Genomic DNA, 18,085 nt, shown 5'->3' with positions numbered 1-18,085 from the left:
TTTATTAAATAATTATAACTGTAATTCAACAAAAGATGCCTCTGCAAGAACTGACCAATAAACGAAAAAGGGGGTCTTCAAAGCAGCGCATACCGTCCACTTGTTCATTTATTTATTTTTTTACTTGTTAAAAAAAATAGTGACCATCCCGCCACAAACCCCACACTTCGCCCCCCGGCCTGCAAACTGCCTACAAACGGTATATGTCTAATCTGTACGTATACCGTATAGTTTAAACAGTAGTCTGCTCGCGAGATGGGAGAAGCAAGATGGCCGCCCTGTGACCTCAACGGCTTGCACGGGCGTGTATCGGCTATCCAGTGACAGTCATATATTAAGATAAGTAGGCCAAACACACAAATATGTGCTTGTGTAAAACGTGATTCATGTCTTTTTTCCCTCTTTTTATTTTTGCTACTTCTTCAGCATACAAATATACAGACTAGACATTTGTTAAAATAAAATGTCGTTCCATATAGTATAACTTCCCTTTGTTAACCTTGTTAAAGTTGTATTATAGTTGTAAATAATAAACGGAATAAAGTAGACAAGTTTTGTAACATTAACATAGTATTCTAATCTCTTGCATCCTTATCATTGAGTGGTAATACATCAGATCTGCAGCATCATATTTAACACTTAATACTAATAATTATTTTGCTCCAAAGTTATCATCCCCCCTTTTACATACAGAATGTGCATTATTATTATTAATATTAATATTTCAAGCAGTTCCATTTCTTTTGAGTCTGTTGGGGAACAGATCACCCAGCAGACCCATATTTACAGGATTGTTAAACAATAGGGGTGGGGTGGGAGGGTACGAACATGTTCAAAACAGGAATACGAATATTTTTTTTGACATATGAAAATGGCATCCGCACACACAAAATATCCCAATTTAAAAAGTTACACATTGCCATTTATTTTACATTTCAATGTGTGATATTGGGGTTTTGTAGAATGTTTAGGTAGATAAGTACAACTTAACATTGTACATTACACAACAGATGCTCTTCAAAACGAAATAAAGCACATTAAGAGAAAACAGCAAGCAAACAAACAAAGAAAAACATTCATACATACAGCATTACTATTAATTTAAATGCAAATTAGAAGAAAAAAACAAACAAACACCAATCTTAGCAAAGTTGTAAATAAATCAACAACCAAATGGCTTTAAAAGAGGAAAATCCACACTGAACTCAACAAAATTGCGATGCAGTGACATGGTCAAACATCACAAGAACATTGCTGATTTGAAATATTTTGAAAAGAGAAAGGGTCCAAAATTCCTCCTGACTACTATGCAGGTCAGATCTACAACTTTAGAAAATGTTAGGTTGAGGTTATTGCTGCCAAAGCATGATCAAACAATTGAATTCTATCCTGCACAGTCAACATTTACTTGGTGTGTTCAGCTAAATGAGGCATTAGTTAAAGCAGGCTATTAGATACATTTTCAATATATTACAGTATACTATAGACATGGTGCCCCCCAAAAAATACTCACACTTTGACAGGCCATTACTCCTATGTTTCATATTGATTTAGTGTTCATTGATATAGAATATATATATATGAAACACTAAAAAAGTAGTTAAAGAGTGAGTTTATTTTGTCTTTACTGTATACAGCCTGTAAGAATTAGAAAGTGAACCTTTTGCTTTAATAACTGGATGAGCCTCCTCCCCGAGTAGCGCTTGGAGAAGTCAGTGTTGAAATTTTACATTTTGTGTTTGGTAAAAACATAGACACATAATTGTTTGTGTGGCATTAGTTTAAGAAAATTCAAGAAAAAACAGATGATGTTTAAGACCAATTTAAAAGGTTTGACAATATAATTCCTGCAACTTTATGAATATAATGTATTAAAATACTAAAAACATTCTTCCCGGTTAGAAAATGGGGAGGGGGGGAGTTGTTGGCAGTCGACTTTAGTCGTTTTAGGTCTATTTCAAAGTTCATATTGACAAAACTGCAGTAAAGAATACTTAAAAAACTTAAACCAACATGGTTCTTTTTTCCCCTTTTTTTTTAAGAAACATTATCTTCCTAGCCCAGCTGCTGCAGCGGCAGCGGCGGCAGCAGCGATGGCTGGGCTGGGCGTGCTGAAGGAGGTGAGCTCCTCGCAGGCAAAGTAGTCCTTGAGTGGGGCGAAGAGGTGTCGGATGACGGGAACGCACCATGCCTTGCCCAGCACCTTCTGCCTCTGCTGCCGGTTCATGTTCCTCACATCCGTGTAATGTTTGGGGAAGCCAAAGATCCTGACAAAGGGTCACATAGTCACAATGTCAGCAAAATAAACAAATAAATACATACATAACCACACACACAATCGCACACACAAAGTTCATACTTTTCAAGTTCAGTGATCCAGAGGTTGTCTTCTTTGCCTTGGTGGAGAACTGGCAATCGGACATTTTTGCCCTGCTTCAGTGAGTTTGGGTTCGTGGTGATGGTCCTTACTTTGGTGAACTGGAAGGGACCCCAAAAACAACAGCTACGTTAACTTCAGTTTAGCTGCTGCTGACCGATAGCTAATCAAATATTATATATGCGTTTCATTGAGAAGATTAAGTAATAGAGCGGGAACATTTGAATTGTTAATACTGTATGTTAGTACAGCTGACTGATGCAAGTACCAGGTAGTGAATATGCAAATATGAACTTGTGACTGGGCTAGATTGTAGGACTCAAAGGGTCAAGGTCAACCCAAATATCTTTTTAACAATAAATCAGTATGTTATATACTCCACCACTAGTCTAAACACTATGGAGGACCAAAACAGCCAAAATTAATAGTAAGTAAATAACTATAAATAAATAGATCAAAGTGAAAATAAAAACAGATATAAAAATATAATTCAAAAATTAAATACAAAAAATAAATATAAATGGAAATTAAAAACAACTATATATATATATATATATATATATATATATATATATATATATATATATATATATATATATATCCCTAAATAAAAATAAATATTGAAATGAATACAAAAATAAATATAATTAAATGTCAAATAAACAAAATCCTCTGCTCTCATATTTATTTATTTCATGCCGCAGATGCTCTGTCAGGTCGAAATATTATCCAAATGAGGGGGCGGTCCTAAGCGTGTCTTGGGTTGGGCTCAACCCATTAGTCATTTATTTATTTTTAATTTTGTCAGTTTTCATCCTCCATAAAACACGGCATTCTGATTAATATTGCATTTGTGGAGTATGAATAAAAGCAGTAAAATCCACCAATTGTATCCATCTTAGTGGGCGGCCATTTTACCACTTGCTCAGGGCTCAGGTAACGACTAATCACGTCTCACATGACGTTCGCAGGCTGAGCTATGATTGGCCGTTACTTGAGCAACTGCAATGTCATTTTCAGGCAACAGCAAGTGCTAAAATGGCCGCCCACTGAGATGAAGAAAAACAGGTAGATTTTGCATCTTGATTCATATTCTACAAATGCAATATTAATCAGAATTCTCCATTTAGGCTAGTGGAGCTGCATAGAACATATTATTGTTGGTAAATATTTTTGGGGGGTTGACTTCCTGTTTAACTTGACATGTTAAACCAGGATTATGACTTAACTCGACTTAATTGCGACTTATTGGGGACTCTAAACTTTTTACTCACTGTGACTTATGAGACATTGGAACAAAAAAGTCACCCGTGTGGTAGTAAAGCAACGCGGTGTGTGAAGTCACTGACCCTGGCTTCCCTGTCGATCTCCAAACATTCCTGCAGACTCAACTTGTCACTCTGGGAGGCTGCAATGGGCCTGAGAGACAAAACACCACTCAAATGCAATGACTAAAGATTAAATGATACGTATAAATGTTATGATGCTCTTCCAGTGGAAACGCTTGCGCACACGCTCATCCCAACCGTACTTTTAAAAAATGCAGTCCGAGAGTAAGATTCTTAATTAAGTTTGTTTGTTTAAGTCTTTTTTCCATTCAAAAATCGGGGGGGGGGGGGAAGAGAAAATCGTAATATTACAAAAATTGAGGAAAGTCATGAGTCATTTAAAACACTCTCAAATACTGTTCACAAATGATTCACATCTTACCTCACAGGCAGGACTTTATGGTAAGTTTGGATACCTGCTGCACATGCGCGGTACCCAAGGGTTCAATTTTAGGCCTCTATAAAGCACTTTAGTTGCAATCCTTGTATAAAAAGCGCTTTACAAATAAAGTTCTGATTGACTGATAATATTATAAAGTGAGATACCCCCTCCCCGCCCAAAAAAAAGACCAATATTTGTATTTTTTGAGAAAAAGTTATAGCAATAAGCAATATCACATTATGTTGTATCTATCTTTAAAAAAAAAAAAGTTTCTAAAGGAAATAGTTGGGTGAATACAAAATTAAGATGTATTTGTTTCAAAGTACAAAAAAAAATCATGACAGTTGTATTTTTTTCAAGAAGTGGTAATATGTGATTATTATTGGATTGCTTCGAAAGAAAGTCACAAGTATCAGAATAGAATGCATTTTCTTCCAAAAATAAAATATTTTAAAAATATTTTCCCCCAAAAAAGTTGCAATATTATAGGCTGTAAATATATTGTTTGAATATATTTCTACCGGTACATTGGTCTCTCTCTTTTTTGTTTTAGAAAAGTATTTGAATCAATCGAGAATAAAGCTTTTATAAATTGTATATTTTAAAAAAGCACTAAGAAATTAAGTTGTAATTTTCAAGACAAAAGTTGCAATTCTACAAAATAAAGTAGTATTTTTTTTCGAGATAAACTTGTAATATGAGATTTTATTTTAATTGTTTTTGAAAATAAATAAGAATAATGTTTTATTTATTATTATTATTATTTTAAGTTGACCATATCACAAGACTAAAAGATTAACTTTTCGGGAAAACAAGATGATCAATAGGTTTCCTCAACCCGAGTATGTGAGTCATGCGAGTCACCTGCTCATCCCCGGGATGTTCCCCCAGAAGTAACGCGCTCTGTGGGCTGGGCTCACTTTGACGGCGTCCACCAGAACCGGGTTGCACTGTCAATCAAGAGAGTGGCAGTGAGCCAACACCCGGCGGGAGAACGGCTGACGGGGCGGGAAGAGAAACCTCGAGGAAGCGGCAGATGTTGACTTTGTCGTGCGTGTTCATGAACACGACGTTCTCAAAGAGCCAGAAGAACGGCCGCTGGTCTTCTTCTTTGGGCTTGAGCAGCTGCAGGATGCGGTAGAAGTCGAAGAAGAGCCTGCCCGAACCCTCTGGGGAAGGAAGAGTACGCAGTCCAAATGCTAAAGATCTTGTTCGTCTCCAAAAGAAACAATAACTGTGGCCGATAAATCACAAACCATAGAGTCCTTTTCTGATAGGGTTAACGATGGAGAGGTCGTTACAGGGACTTCCACCAATCAGCAGGTCAAAAGGACCCCATTTCTTCACCTAAAAAACAAACAAAAAACATAGATTTGGATATAATTGGATCCAATTACATGGCTTTATTCATGTGTAGCATCGTTTAGCTATGTGTAGTTGCAGTGGACTAGTGTTAATTTCGACAAATTAGATTTTGACAATGCACATTTATAACCGGACTAAAACTAGACTAAACTAGACAAAAACCCTCATTAATAAACAATAACTGAGACTAAAGTAGTATGCATTTTCGTCAATTTATGAAGACGAGACCAAAATGTACTTCACTTAATAAAAATGGGACTAAAATCTGTGGACATTTTAGTTTATGAACCATAAGCGAGACAAAAATTATTAGATTTTGTAAAATCTTGTCTCTGCTAATCTGTCACTGTGACACTGTCATGTGACACACAGTGACACACCCCCTTACAAATCTGCAGCAAGTGCAACATGCACAAACACATGGGGCAGACAGAAGACGGATTCAAGTTGAAGGTAAAAAAAAAAGAAGAGTCAATTATAGTTATAATGTAACATTAACCCAATGGCCATAATGTTCCAACAATAATGTTAACCGCTAACTAATGCTAGCTAACTTACTAGCTCATAGCATGGAGCCATAGTAGCCACTTGTTGATATACTGTAATTGTGTGTGAAGTTGCTTTTCATCAAAAAAAGATGAGAGAAAATTTGAAGTGAAATAGTTTTAGATCCGAAATGTTCAACATAATCAACATAATTCAAATAATAAACATAAAAAAATACAGGGGTAAAATGATTCAAATGTTTTTGTTGATTAAAACTAGATGAATGATATTATTTTTTCTTGGACTAAAATAAAGTCTAAAATGTTAAATTTATAGTAGACTAAAAATGGACTAATTAAAAACAGGATGAGGTTGACTAACTACAAGCGTGAAACTGGACTAAAACTGACACAAAATTTAAAAATGGCGGATAAAATTAACAGTACAATTGACTACTCTTATTCACATAGTACACAATATATGAAGAGGAGTATGAATTATGCATAGTATGGTGTAGTAGTTTGTTCATATAATATTATGCTGGTGTTCATTTTATACACAATTTCCTGTATTTACTTTTATTGTACAAAGTAAATACAATCCCATTAACTATGCTACTGTATTCACGTTTTCTTTCTTTTTTTAAATAAATGACAGTCAATTAATTTCCGAATAGTCCTTGCATCCTTCAATTTGTCTGTAGCCTAAAGGTAGGGCCTGTGTGTGTTCATGTGTGTTATATGCGTGTGTGCGTGGTCTTGCTCGTACAAGTTCCTTGGTGATGCAGCGGGTGTCACCAACATGGATGATCTTCCTGTCGTGGTTGACGAGCGCGACCGTGATGGAATCTTCGCAAATCTCCGAGGCAATGTACGTGTGGATCTTAAAGCCGAGGTCCTTCAACACTTGGTATCCTGCAACAGGACGGGACCACGTTAAGCTAGTGGGCAACTTGCAATTCAGCGGCTGTTACTGTAATACATTCACATTTGGTCTTAATCTGTTTGCACACTGAGCATTAACATAAATAGCAAAAGTGAAAGTGCATTTCATACTAAGGCGTATTCACCTCTGATAATTAGGCCAAAACATATTTGCATGGGATACTGGATCATATTGACATCTGCTATCACCTTGGTGATGATTTATATTGAAACGCGTGTGCGTGTGCTGACCTGTTGCAATGCCGTCAAAAAGTGAGAGAACTCGAATGGGTCTTCGAAGGTTAGTGGGGATGGACGGGTAAACGCGGTGGGGTTCCTATAGTGGAAGATGACAGATAGCAACAAAATGAAAAAAAAAATTAAATACTGCACTTTTCATAATTCTTTCATTCTTAACTCATTCACTCCCAGCCATTTTCAGTGAAGCAACCCCCTTTGCTGTTTTACTGGATTTTGACTGATTTTGCAAGGCCCACAGAATATTGTGTTCTATTGATGTAAAAACATGCAAAAAACAAAAGAAGTATTTTCTTTTATCAGGAAAAAAAGTATATTTCTATTTGTTTCCGTTTTGCAGCAATTAGCATTAGAATATAGCTAAGTTTCATCATTATTCACAAATCTGTTTAAAACACTGGTTTTAAGAGCCTTTTTGCAACATGGCCCTGATTGATCTCTTGTACTCTGCTGCCAACTGCTGGCCGTTTTAGTAATAACTACCATTGTTTTAAGCGTTCTTTTGAGTTCAGAGGCTGCATCAAAGCCTCCTGTATACTCTAGCATATTATTGTTTTGTTTTTTAACGCATAAATACGTTTTTGGGACCATGGCAATATTTACAATAGAACGTTTCTGGGAGCAAATGAGCTAAGCATATTTAATCGTATATTTATATTCTATTTGTATGTAATGTAATCATAATGGTATGACTAAGTGGTAAGTCAACCCAAAAATGTTCTTCAGAATAATATGTTGTATGCACCCTCAATAGTCAAAACACGGTATTCCGATTAATATTTCATTTTTGGAATAGCCGTATCTATGAATTAAGCAGCAAAACCCACACGATTTTATCCAACCTCGGGGCGGCCATTTTGCCACTTGCTGTCCACCGAGAATGACATCACAGTTGCTCACGGCTCAGCTATCGACCAATTCCGGCACACCTGTTTTCTGAGTTTGGTCATGAGATATTTGCACGCTGAGCCATGATTGGTCTACCTGATCCATGAACAGCTGTGATGTCATTTTCAGTCGCAAACAAGTGGCAAAATGGCCGCTCCCTGAAATGGATATAAACTTGTGCACTCATATATATACATATACACGCACACACACACATATATATATTTATATATATATATATATATATATATATAGTTATATATATATATATATATATATATATATATATATATATATATATATATATATATATAGTTATATATATATAGTTATATATAGTTATATATATATATATATATATTAGAGTAGTGGGGCTGCATAGAACATATCATTGTAATTTGTAAAGACATTTTTGGGTTGCCTTTCCTATTAATGTAGCATATTTACGCTATATAAAATATTCTATACACTTGGAATGTAGCACAATTACATCATATTTAGGGATGCACCGATACCAGTATCTGTACTTGTAAAAATGCTCCAATCCAGGACACAGATGACTTAGAGAAAGTTTTAGGCAAGTGCCAATTATACCCTGCAAACTGGCTAACAAAAAGGGCTACGAAGGATGTCACTCACAAACTCCATAGCGCTGTTGTTGGCAAAAAACTGCTGAACGCGAATGTTCCAGTCCTCTCTGGGAAGGAGGGCGCGATGGGCTCTGTGGTCCTGACACATGTAGCAGATCCACGGGTCCAGATGCTTGAGCGAGTCAAAGGTCCCGCGGCCCACCAAGATGTTGAGGCAGTCGTTGCAGTAGGATCTTCCCACAAGAGACAAAATAGTTGCCGGTGAGTGGGCTTAAAATGCGGGGAGAGACGACGAGAAAACGGACCTGCAACAGCCGCCATTCTCGCAGAGGATGACCTCCAGACCATAGCAGCAGATGGTGCAGTAAGACTGATAGCCGTCATCGTCGTAGCGATACAAGGTCTCTGTGAAGTTTTCCTGCAGCAAAGGATTGTGACGGAGAATGACTCGCATTAGACTCGACTCATTGCGCCATTTTCAGCAGTACAGGTTAATACTTTGTCGATAATTAATCTGATAATTTCATTATAAAATAACTTTAAAAACACATTTTTCCACTTGCTGTCGACTGAAGATGACATCACCTGTGCTGAGGAAGTAGGTAACGACCAATCACGGCTCACCTGTTTTCTGGGTTTGGTCAGCAAACTGAGCCATGATTGGTCGTTACCTGTTTCCTCAGCACAAGTGATGTCATCATTAGTCGACACCAAGTGGAAAAAATAGTTTTTAAAGGTATTAATTTTCACATTAATTGTAGACAAAATGTTATCTTCTTATTGTTGAAAATGGCTCAATGAATGAAGTATCCCTTTAATTGATGACTAAAAATTGCATGTAGTTGTCATTGTGAATGTAATGCTTGTTCACATATAACGTATTTTTGGACTATAAATCAATCCGGAGTGTAAGTCGCATAAATCAAAAAAAGCATCAAGAAGAAAAAAAAACGTAATGTAAGTTGCACTGACTGGACTATAAATCTAATTTTTGAGGGATTTTTTTTTTTGCAAAAACCAAGATCAAGAACAGTAGTACCTGTACTCAAAATCGCTGTTCCCTAATGTGTTGATGGCAGCGAACGAGTTCTGGTTGGATTTGAAACTTCCACTTTGGATTTTACATATAAAATGGCTTTCCGTACCTTAACTAGAATCCCACATCACACTGTGGCCAAAGGTAAAATCCTGGCTAGTTATTGTGCATTTTGAATATATAAATAGTAAATCCTTAACTTAACTTAGCGAGCTGGCCGTATCGCACAGTTGCCATAACTACTGCTACCTCTTCCTCTTCTACTACTTTTATTATACAATAATAATTTATTTTGGTGCATTACAGCCACCTTCGCCTTGAGCTAAGTACGATGGCGTATTAGGGCCACGTATAAATATATATGTTTTTAGAGGGTGGGGGCAATATTCTGTTAACTTGCAAATTCGTAAATCTGCGACTTGTAAAAGTGGCAAATTTGCCACTCTAAAAACTCACAAAGTTGCCACTTAATGAAGTGGCAGATTTGCGAGAGAAAAAACTCAGAAACTTACGAGAACCAGTCCATTCATTGTTTCATCTGGCCTGACATTGACGATGTTTCCATCCAATTGTTTCAAAATTTTAAAGCGAATTTACTGAAAATGCGCAAAACGGACCTGCGATTTATGCCCGTTTCCATCTGTTCTTCTTTTGCGAATATTGAGAGGGGACTCCGTCGCTGTCGGTGGCGGTATACACCATAGAGATGGGATCCACCAGTAATTTAAAGGAAGAAGAAGAAGAACAGGAAGCGACTGCGCCGTGCGATTACGTCGTATAAATTTGCTTTTGTAATTCTTGATAAACCGTAGCCTTTTTTGTGTGTGCTGTTTTCCATCCAAAATTGCATTAATATTTGCTTCTTTAATTAATTTAAAAAAAGATTTCTGTTTCGTCGTCTCCCCAAACATACCTTACTTTATCGCCCGTCATTGCTTTGGGACTACAAACGTACGTGTGACGGAATATCCGATCAAAACCTGCGACATGTATCCGGTCTTGTCAGCATTTATTCGCAAAACCTGTTTCCATAGCCAAAATTTGCATTTTCCTTTTTTTTTGATAGGCTTCAAAATCCACCGCCTTCAAACGCTAAAACTTTTTTGCGAATTTTGGGCCCTTTTTCGAATTTCTAGCATTTCCATCCATTTTTATTTTTGCGAATTTTGGGCCCTTTTTCGAATTTCTAGCATTTCCATCCATTTTTATTTTTGAATTTCTTGAAAATTTTTATAAAATGGGTGGATGGAAACTTCACTATCAATTGGTGACCAGTACAGGTTCTACCCTGCCTCTCACCCAGAGTCAGCTGGCTCACCCACAACCCTAAGTAGGATATTCAGCATAGAATATGGACGGAAGGACTGACTTTTTGTGTGGTATGAAATGGTTCTGAACTTCTGTGTCAACCAAGAGTTGATATCTGACTATTTCTACTACGGATTTATCTACTGCACATCACAACAGCCCCGACACAAAGTTTCTCTGCCCATTATTTGGCAACTAGATTGGGTGAGCCTTCTTACTTTGCATTTCAAGCAGAGACCTCCTTTGAAGAGCGGGTGGAAGATCTCTACGTTGTCACTCCCGCAACACAAACAGAAGCCTGCGAATGTAAGGACATTCGTCATTCTACTACTTGTGACTGAGAAGGACACCAGATTAATGATGGGATTTAGGGATGGGTTTTCTGGACCACACAAACCTTCAATGTCTAGTTTCATGTCCACAATCCTTTCAATCGTCATCTCTGCAAACACACATGAAGATTTTTTTAGTGTAGTATATGTAAACCAAATGACAAGAGATGACATCACTAAAGTTAACTCATTCAAACCCCAAAACGTGTAAATACGTTTTTTAATACTTTGTCCTTTACTCCCCAAAACTTATTTGTTTTTTATGTTGTTGTTTTTATGCAAGAGCATACAGAAGGCTTTGATGCAGCTTCTGACATGAAGAGGTGGCTTAAAGCAATAGTAGTTTTTACACAAACGGCCAGGAAGTGGCAGCAGAGTATAAGAGATCAACTAGGGCCATGTTGCAACAAGCTTTTTTGTCAACCAGGACTGTGAATGTTGATGAAACTTAGCTATATTCTAATGCTAATTGCTGCAAAACGAAAACAGATAGAAATATACTTTCTTTTTTTCTGATGGAAGAAGAGACTCTAATGTTTCTTTTGGTAGGTTCCATGTTTATATAGCCATAGAACAAAATATTCTGTGGGCCTTGCAAAATCAGTCAAAATCCAGTAAAACAGCCGGAAGCGAAGGGGGCTGCTTCGGTAAAAATTTGTGAGTGATTAAATGATCAGAAGTAGAGCACCCCCTAATGTTATATTCTTATTAGGAATATTTCCTTTAAAAAATCAATGAATATATAGTTATGATTTTTTTTCTATCTTAATGTAATTAAAAACCTTTTCTAAAGTTATATTAAACATGTTCAAACTGTTGTTTTTATTAGATTAAAAATATGGGTCAAAAAACGTACGTTAAAATACAACAAATCATTTGTAATTTGTATTGTAAATGAGAAGAACTTCACCTCGGCGTATCTGGTCCGGCTGAGTGTAGGTGACGCTGTTGGATACGGTGACCTTATTGTACACTCTGGTCAGGGATTTTCTCTTGTGCAAACTCTCGGGCGACTGGACGCCATTCAATGCGATGCCCGATGAATTGTTCCCTCCCTTCGACTTCCTCTGCACATATTTGCCTTTCTTGCACTCGTCTTTCTCCTCCTCCTCCTCCTCTTCCCCCTGATCTTCCAAGTCGCTTCTAAATTTTCTTTCCTTGGGGCCACGTTTCTTGTATTTCCGCTGCGGGGTCTGCGACGGAGTACTGGTGCTAATGCGGGGCTTTTTCTTTATAAACGTCTTCCTTTTTCTTCGGACGTCTGACTTGGCCAAACCTTGATGAGGAGCAACATGACAGTACTTATTCAAAATGACTATCGTTTAATTTAAAAGTGACTTTTCAATTGCGGGCAGTACTTTGGACAAGTGATGAGCACATCTGCCTTACAGTTCTCAGGTTCCGTCTTTATAGTTCGGTTCCAGTCTTCCTGTGTGGAGTTAGTGTGTTCTCCCCGTGCTTGTTCGTGCTCTCCTTGTGCTTGTGCGGTAGTCCAACTTCCTGCCACATTCCCAAAACATGTATCAGGTTCACTGAAGATTCAAAATTGTCCATGTGTAGGAGTGAATTTGAGTATGAATGATTGTTTGTGTATATGTGCCCTGTGATGTGTGGACATTTTATGAAAAGACACATTTCACTTGAGCATTGACATTCTATTCTATTCTATTCTATTATCAAAATGAGTCTTGTCATTGTTAATTTTCTGCACGATCTGTTTTGGTCAAAGTTTTAGTCGTGTTATTTTAAAAGATAAGAGATAAATGCGTGCTTGTACCATTCCCACAGGCTGCAGTATCTTTCTCGTCGTCGCTGCTCACCACGTATATAAATTCCGCTGGAGACTCGGATTCCTTTGTAGCTGGAACAAAGACAAGTGAGCTGCAGTACCACTCATGAACTTTAGTTGATATTTTTACTATTTCTGTTCAAGAGGATTTATGATGGAAATATTATTTTTAAATTGATTGTATAAAATTTATAATGTTTGGAATGTTCCGTTAAGCTATTCCCCAACAGATTTGAGGTATTTTTCGATTTCCTTTAAAAAAAAAAAAATTATCAAAATGATTCCCGCGGAGCATTTGGTAAATTAAGTGGATGCTGTCAATAGTTCAAGATATGTCATTTCGCCTTATTAAAACTTTATTTAAGATATATGAAAAAGGACATGTAGATACCTTGAATTGAGGTGAATTAAAAATATCTTGAACTGGAATTATGACTAGTCGGGATTAAATTGAAATGTTATTTTTCACAAGGCAAAGCTGAAATACAGATACTTGCAACACATTTGCAGTCCAGCTGTGAGGGGGCTCTAATTTCGTAGCGCAAATGCCGGCTGATCCTGATTTTCATATCAGTGCAAGGCTTATGAGCATTTCAAAATTCAGTAAAACAGCGAAGGGGGTTGCTTCAGTAAAAATGGCTGGAAGTGAATGAGTTACGTTATTGCCAGCATGATTTTTATTACCTATCGCCCTTTTAAAATAAATTGAAAAATAGCTTAAATGGCTCATCGGAAACCTCTTACGTCTTTACTATCGTAAAGTCTTACTTTGTGATTGGAAATGTTCCCCAAACTGAAACTCTATCACCTCTTCTGTGACGTCAATTACATCTAACAAACACAAACAAAAACATGGGGCCATGTTAGTTTGATGAGCATTAGTGCCACACTAGAAAGAAAAACTACATACTATGAGGAAGACACAATACAACGACAGAAAATAAATTCTGAAAAAAATTGTGATGCTATGTTTTTCTTCAGAAAAAAAAATCTTACAAGGTTAAAGTCATATTTAATTTTCTAGAATGTCTTGATATTACACATTTAAAGATGTATTTTTTTTTACATTAAAATGTTATGTAATATAGGAAGACAATTTTTTTGATAACATGACTTTATTTACATTTTCCCTAAAAGTGTTTTATTTTAATCTTGTAATATTCTGACATTAAAAAAAAAAATTATTACAAAACTTTTCTGAGAAAATATGATATTAAGATTTAAATCATATGGTTAAAAAAAAAGCTCTTACGTCTTACAAACCGAAGTTTTATGGAGTTAAAAAAAAAAGCTCTTACAATTACGAGATAAAAGACTTTTTAAGTATCAGAATTTCACAATTAAAGATTTTAGGAAAGAGGTTTACTATTACGACATTTGTCATATTTGTTTAGAAACGTTCTTAATATTAGTTGGTTAAAGTTCTACTTTTCATGAGAAATTTCCTAATATTATGAGATGAATTTACGTTTTCAAAACTGTACAAGTATTGAAAGATTGATTTTATATTTTACCAGGCAAAAAGTCATTTGATTATACATTAAACTGGCTTTTTTTTTTAAGTCTTAATATCAGGAGATTTAAATTGTATTTTTAAGAGAAAACTTATATTACATAAGTGGTTATGTTCCCCCAGAAATAAAATCTTGCTACCATTTTTTTTTTGTTTATCTGAAAAAGGTAATTTTATAAGGTTAGTCATATTTTTCTAGAAATAAAGTCTTCCTATGACAAGAGTAAAGTCACATTTTCTTAATAATTAATAATAAAAACCAATGAATCAATAGTCAATGTTTTCGAGCAAAAATCAATCCAACTCTAAACACAACAAAAAAATTACTTAAAAGATTCCTTTTTAAATGCTGCCCGAAGATGAATTTACTTGCTAAAATTAATCTTGTTCCCCTTATACCTTATTATACAGTACTTTCATTTAAATACATAAAATAAAAATATATGTATAATTTTTGTAAGATTCCAACTGTTTCCCCCAAAATTAATTTCTTTTCTGAAAACTTTTACTTTTTCTGTGTCAAATAATTATTTGTTTGCTTTTCAGTGTAGCTCTGACAACACTTTTGAATAATGTCATCAAAATATAAAAAGTCCCACCAGATGAATGGTCCGTGTAACGCGAGGAGTCCGAGGAGTCCGAATCACACAGATCCCATATAACATCTTCATGCTGTTTTTGTGTGGTCTTGACCAGCAGTTTGTGTGTTGGAGGTAAAGCTTTGGATGTTTCTTCTTCTCGACTGCCTGACAGAGCCCAGGGATCAGTGAGAACCTTCAAACGGGAAAACAAAGAATAAAAATCTGTGACGCAAAAGCGGCCCTCGCACCATTCCTCATTAAGCCGGCAGGCACACCACACCCCAAAATGTATATATATATATATATATATATATATATATATATATATGTGTGTGTGTGTGTAATAAAAAGAGAGAAAGTCTTGTGTTTTTTCGTATGGACAGTTCCAAGCTTATGTCACAATTGCGTCACAAGTCAAAATGGCGGTCTAATGCTGCATTCGAGGAAGGTGGGAAGTCGAACTTTTCCGACTTCATACCAGGAAATATGCATGGGAACGCCCCATTGAACTCGGAAATCCGAGTTGCGAAGTATGGGGGGAGAAAATGTTTGGTTTGTGTGCTCGGTTTGAATTAATGAAGAAAGCAGCCCAAAAAAAGTCAAACTGACGTCATTTGACAATAATTTAGACCATGAATGGCAAAACATAATTTACACAGCTGTTTTTGTGTTTGCCTCAAACACTTTGAGGTCAGAAAGGAGTACAATCCGAGTGGGATCAATCTGACTTCCGACCTAGCTTCCTTGAGTGAAGCATTAACTTGGTGAAAGGAAACGCTCCACTCATTGAAAAGCATTGGGTTTTGGATTGTTGTAGTTTGACTTGAGAGGATTATTTTGATTTCAAAATGTGATGAAATGTTGTTTGACTACTATAACAATCTGCCTGGTTTGTATGCTAGTCAAAGGCAAAAGTTGTCACCGTGTAAGGTGCGGAAATATCAGAAATGTCCAAATGTTCAGAATTGACCATAGTTGTTAACCAGTCCATGTGTCCAAATTCACAAGGCTGGGTCCTCCAAAGGCCAAAATTGTCGTCTGCATGACGTCACTCCGAAGCGACTCGACAGCACGCACGGAATTATTGGTTGCTTGTCTGTAGCGCATTGACCGACAGCCCATTCATGTAAATTATTGCGTGTTGTCGAGTCGTGCCGGGAGTGACGTCATGCAGCCGAAATATTCGGCCTTCGGAAGATTCAGCCTTGTGAATTGTCAAAGCAAGATCTACGGTCGCTCTTGCTGCGCATGCGCGCGCAGATCGTGCAGCGACCCCCTTCGTGTCTTGACGATCAGAACAAAAATCACCAAACACATTGCATCACGGGACAGTTTGCAACGCGTGAAACCATATCGGGATATTTCGGCGTTCGTTCCCAAAAAAGGACTTAAAAACAAGTACCTGTAATAAATATAGATATACATAAATGAAAACATTGTTAAAAATGTTTAACGCAGAAAAGCATAAGGCGGCGCTCCATGTTACGTTGTTTTCCGACCGGAAGTGGCTGTCTCTTAACCAATCACATTGGCGCGGCAGCATCGTAACCAATAGAATGAATGAGACAAAAGTTTCCTCAGCATACTGATCCGGAGTCAGATTACATTAACGTTTGCGTGCAATATGAAGTACTCTATCCGAACCAAAGTCAGCTGACTGCAGATATTGTCGACGCCAAAAGACAACATGGCGAAAAGCACACTGCTGAAACAATATCCATGCAAACAACTCCGCAAATGTATAATACTTAATTCCGACAGTTAACGTGGAAAACCAACACATGAGAAGCTAAATAACGAATTGTGGCACGTTCGCTACTGAAATCTGATGTAAACAAACGTTTGAAACGATCTTGATTAACAAGCGTATTTTTGTAGAATATCAAATAAATACGGTAAATTAACAGCAAAAAATATCGCTTGCCACTCAAAGTAATAAAATCAACCCATTCCACGTTGGCGTTTATCTTCGGAATAAAGTTATTCTGTTACGCAACACAAAATTAAAAAATACTTTGCTAATATTGGGACTTAATACTTAAACAGTTATTTTGTAGTGATCTACATAAAATGTGGTTGGCGACATCATCAAGTTTGAACAAATAATAAGAAAATGCATGTTGGCGTACTTACCATGGCCGATTCCCTACACGTGGACCGGACATTTAAACCAGCACAAAGCTGAGGGGCCTCGGGGCCACCTCCTTTCAAACAATCCCCCTTCCCCCCCTTCCTCTATCCCCCCGCCGAACCTAGTGTCGGTAATTCCGTAGTAATCGCTGTATGCGCCATTTCCAACATTTCTACGAAAAATCTCTTATTTGGTAATAAAATGTCTTAAATAACCAAACTGTTCTGGCTTTATTAGGGGCGGCAATGTTTGTCCAAAATTCGACGGTGCTCTCTAAAAGCTAGCGATAACAATGCGACGCTCGCAGCGGCTAGCTACTGCGTAGCAAACTGCGCGTTAACGTGCTATTGCCAGAAAAAAGTATGACAACCCTTTAGAATTAGCCTGCCTGGTACTATGCACAAATTAAACTCAAAATATGACGCGATCTTTATCTAAGTGACAAGAATATAGGCAAACTCAGTAAAACAAACATTTGTTTGCATGTTTTTATTAAACATCATGCAAAAGTGCTGGATAAGAAAGTCTCAAGACTTAACTTCAAAGCACGAAACAAGTTTGTGGAGCAAAAATCAAGCTTGTCCCCACACAATTCAGTCAAGTTATTATTTCTGTAAATACGTCATAATTCACACAATTTTGCTCAGCAATGACATACAGTTTTCGAGATTGAATTAAGCATAGAAGCCCTTCAGATTTTTTTGCTTGCATTTGTCATAAAACGTGATCTGAACTTTTTCCTAACACATTTATGAAGAAATCCAGGTAATTCAAATTGATTCATATTTTTTTCTTGCG

General features: G+C 36.7%; 1 protein-coding gene across 1 annotated transcript; it reads right to left on the bottom strand.

The window, feature by feature from the left end:
• Nucleotides 1–964: 964 nt before the first annotated feature.
• On the bottom strand, nucleotides 965–17,356 carry LOC147179919 (DNA (cytosine-5)-methyltransferase 3C-like). The gene is made up of 18 exons (XM_086067881.1): nucleotides 17,290–17,356; nucleotides 15,175–15,349; nucleotides 13,831–13,893; nucleotides 13,051–13,134; nucleotides 12,663–12,773; nucleotides 12,184–12,549; nucleotides 11,339–11,383; nucleotides 11,160–11,239; nucleotides 8,903–9,015; nucleotides 8,647–8,830; nucleotides 7,114–7,198; nucleotides 6,707–6,852; nucleotides 5,344–5,434; nucleotides 5,108–5,256; nucleotides 4,952–5,037; nucleotides 3,727–3,796; nucleotides 2,360–2,478; nucleotides 965–2,267 (listed from the first exon to the last, which is right to left on the bottom strand). The coding sequence occupies exons 1-18, from the start codon at nucleotides 17,290–17,292 to the stop codon at nucleotides 2,048–2,050; spliced, it is 2,190 nt and encodes a 729-aa protein (XP_085924007.1). The 5' UTR covers nucleotides 17,293–17,356; the 3' UTR covers nucleotides 965–2,047.
• Nucleotides 17,357–18,085: the final 729 nt, after the last annotated feature.

This window comes from Leptonotus elevatus, chromosome 2, assembly GCF_054856555.1.
Source record: "Leptonotus elevatus isolate MCC_2025b chromosome 2, RoL_Lele_1.0, whole genome shotgun sequence".
In the NCBI taxonomy this organism is placed as follows: Eukaryota; Metazoa; Chordata; class Actinopteri; order Syngnathiformes; family Syngnathidae; genus Leptonotus; species Leptonotus elevatus.
Note: the sequence above shows the minus strand (reverse complement) of the source record. Positions and strands in the feature narration are given on the sequence as shown.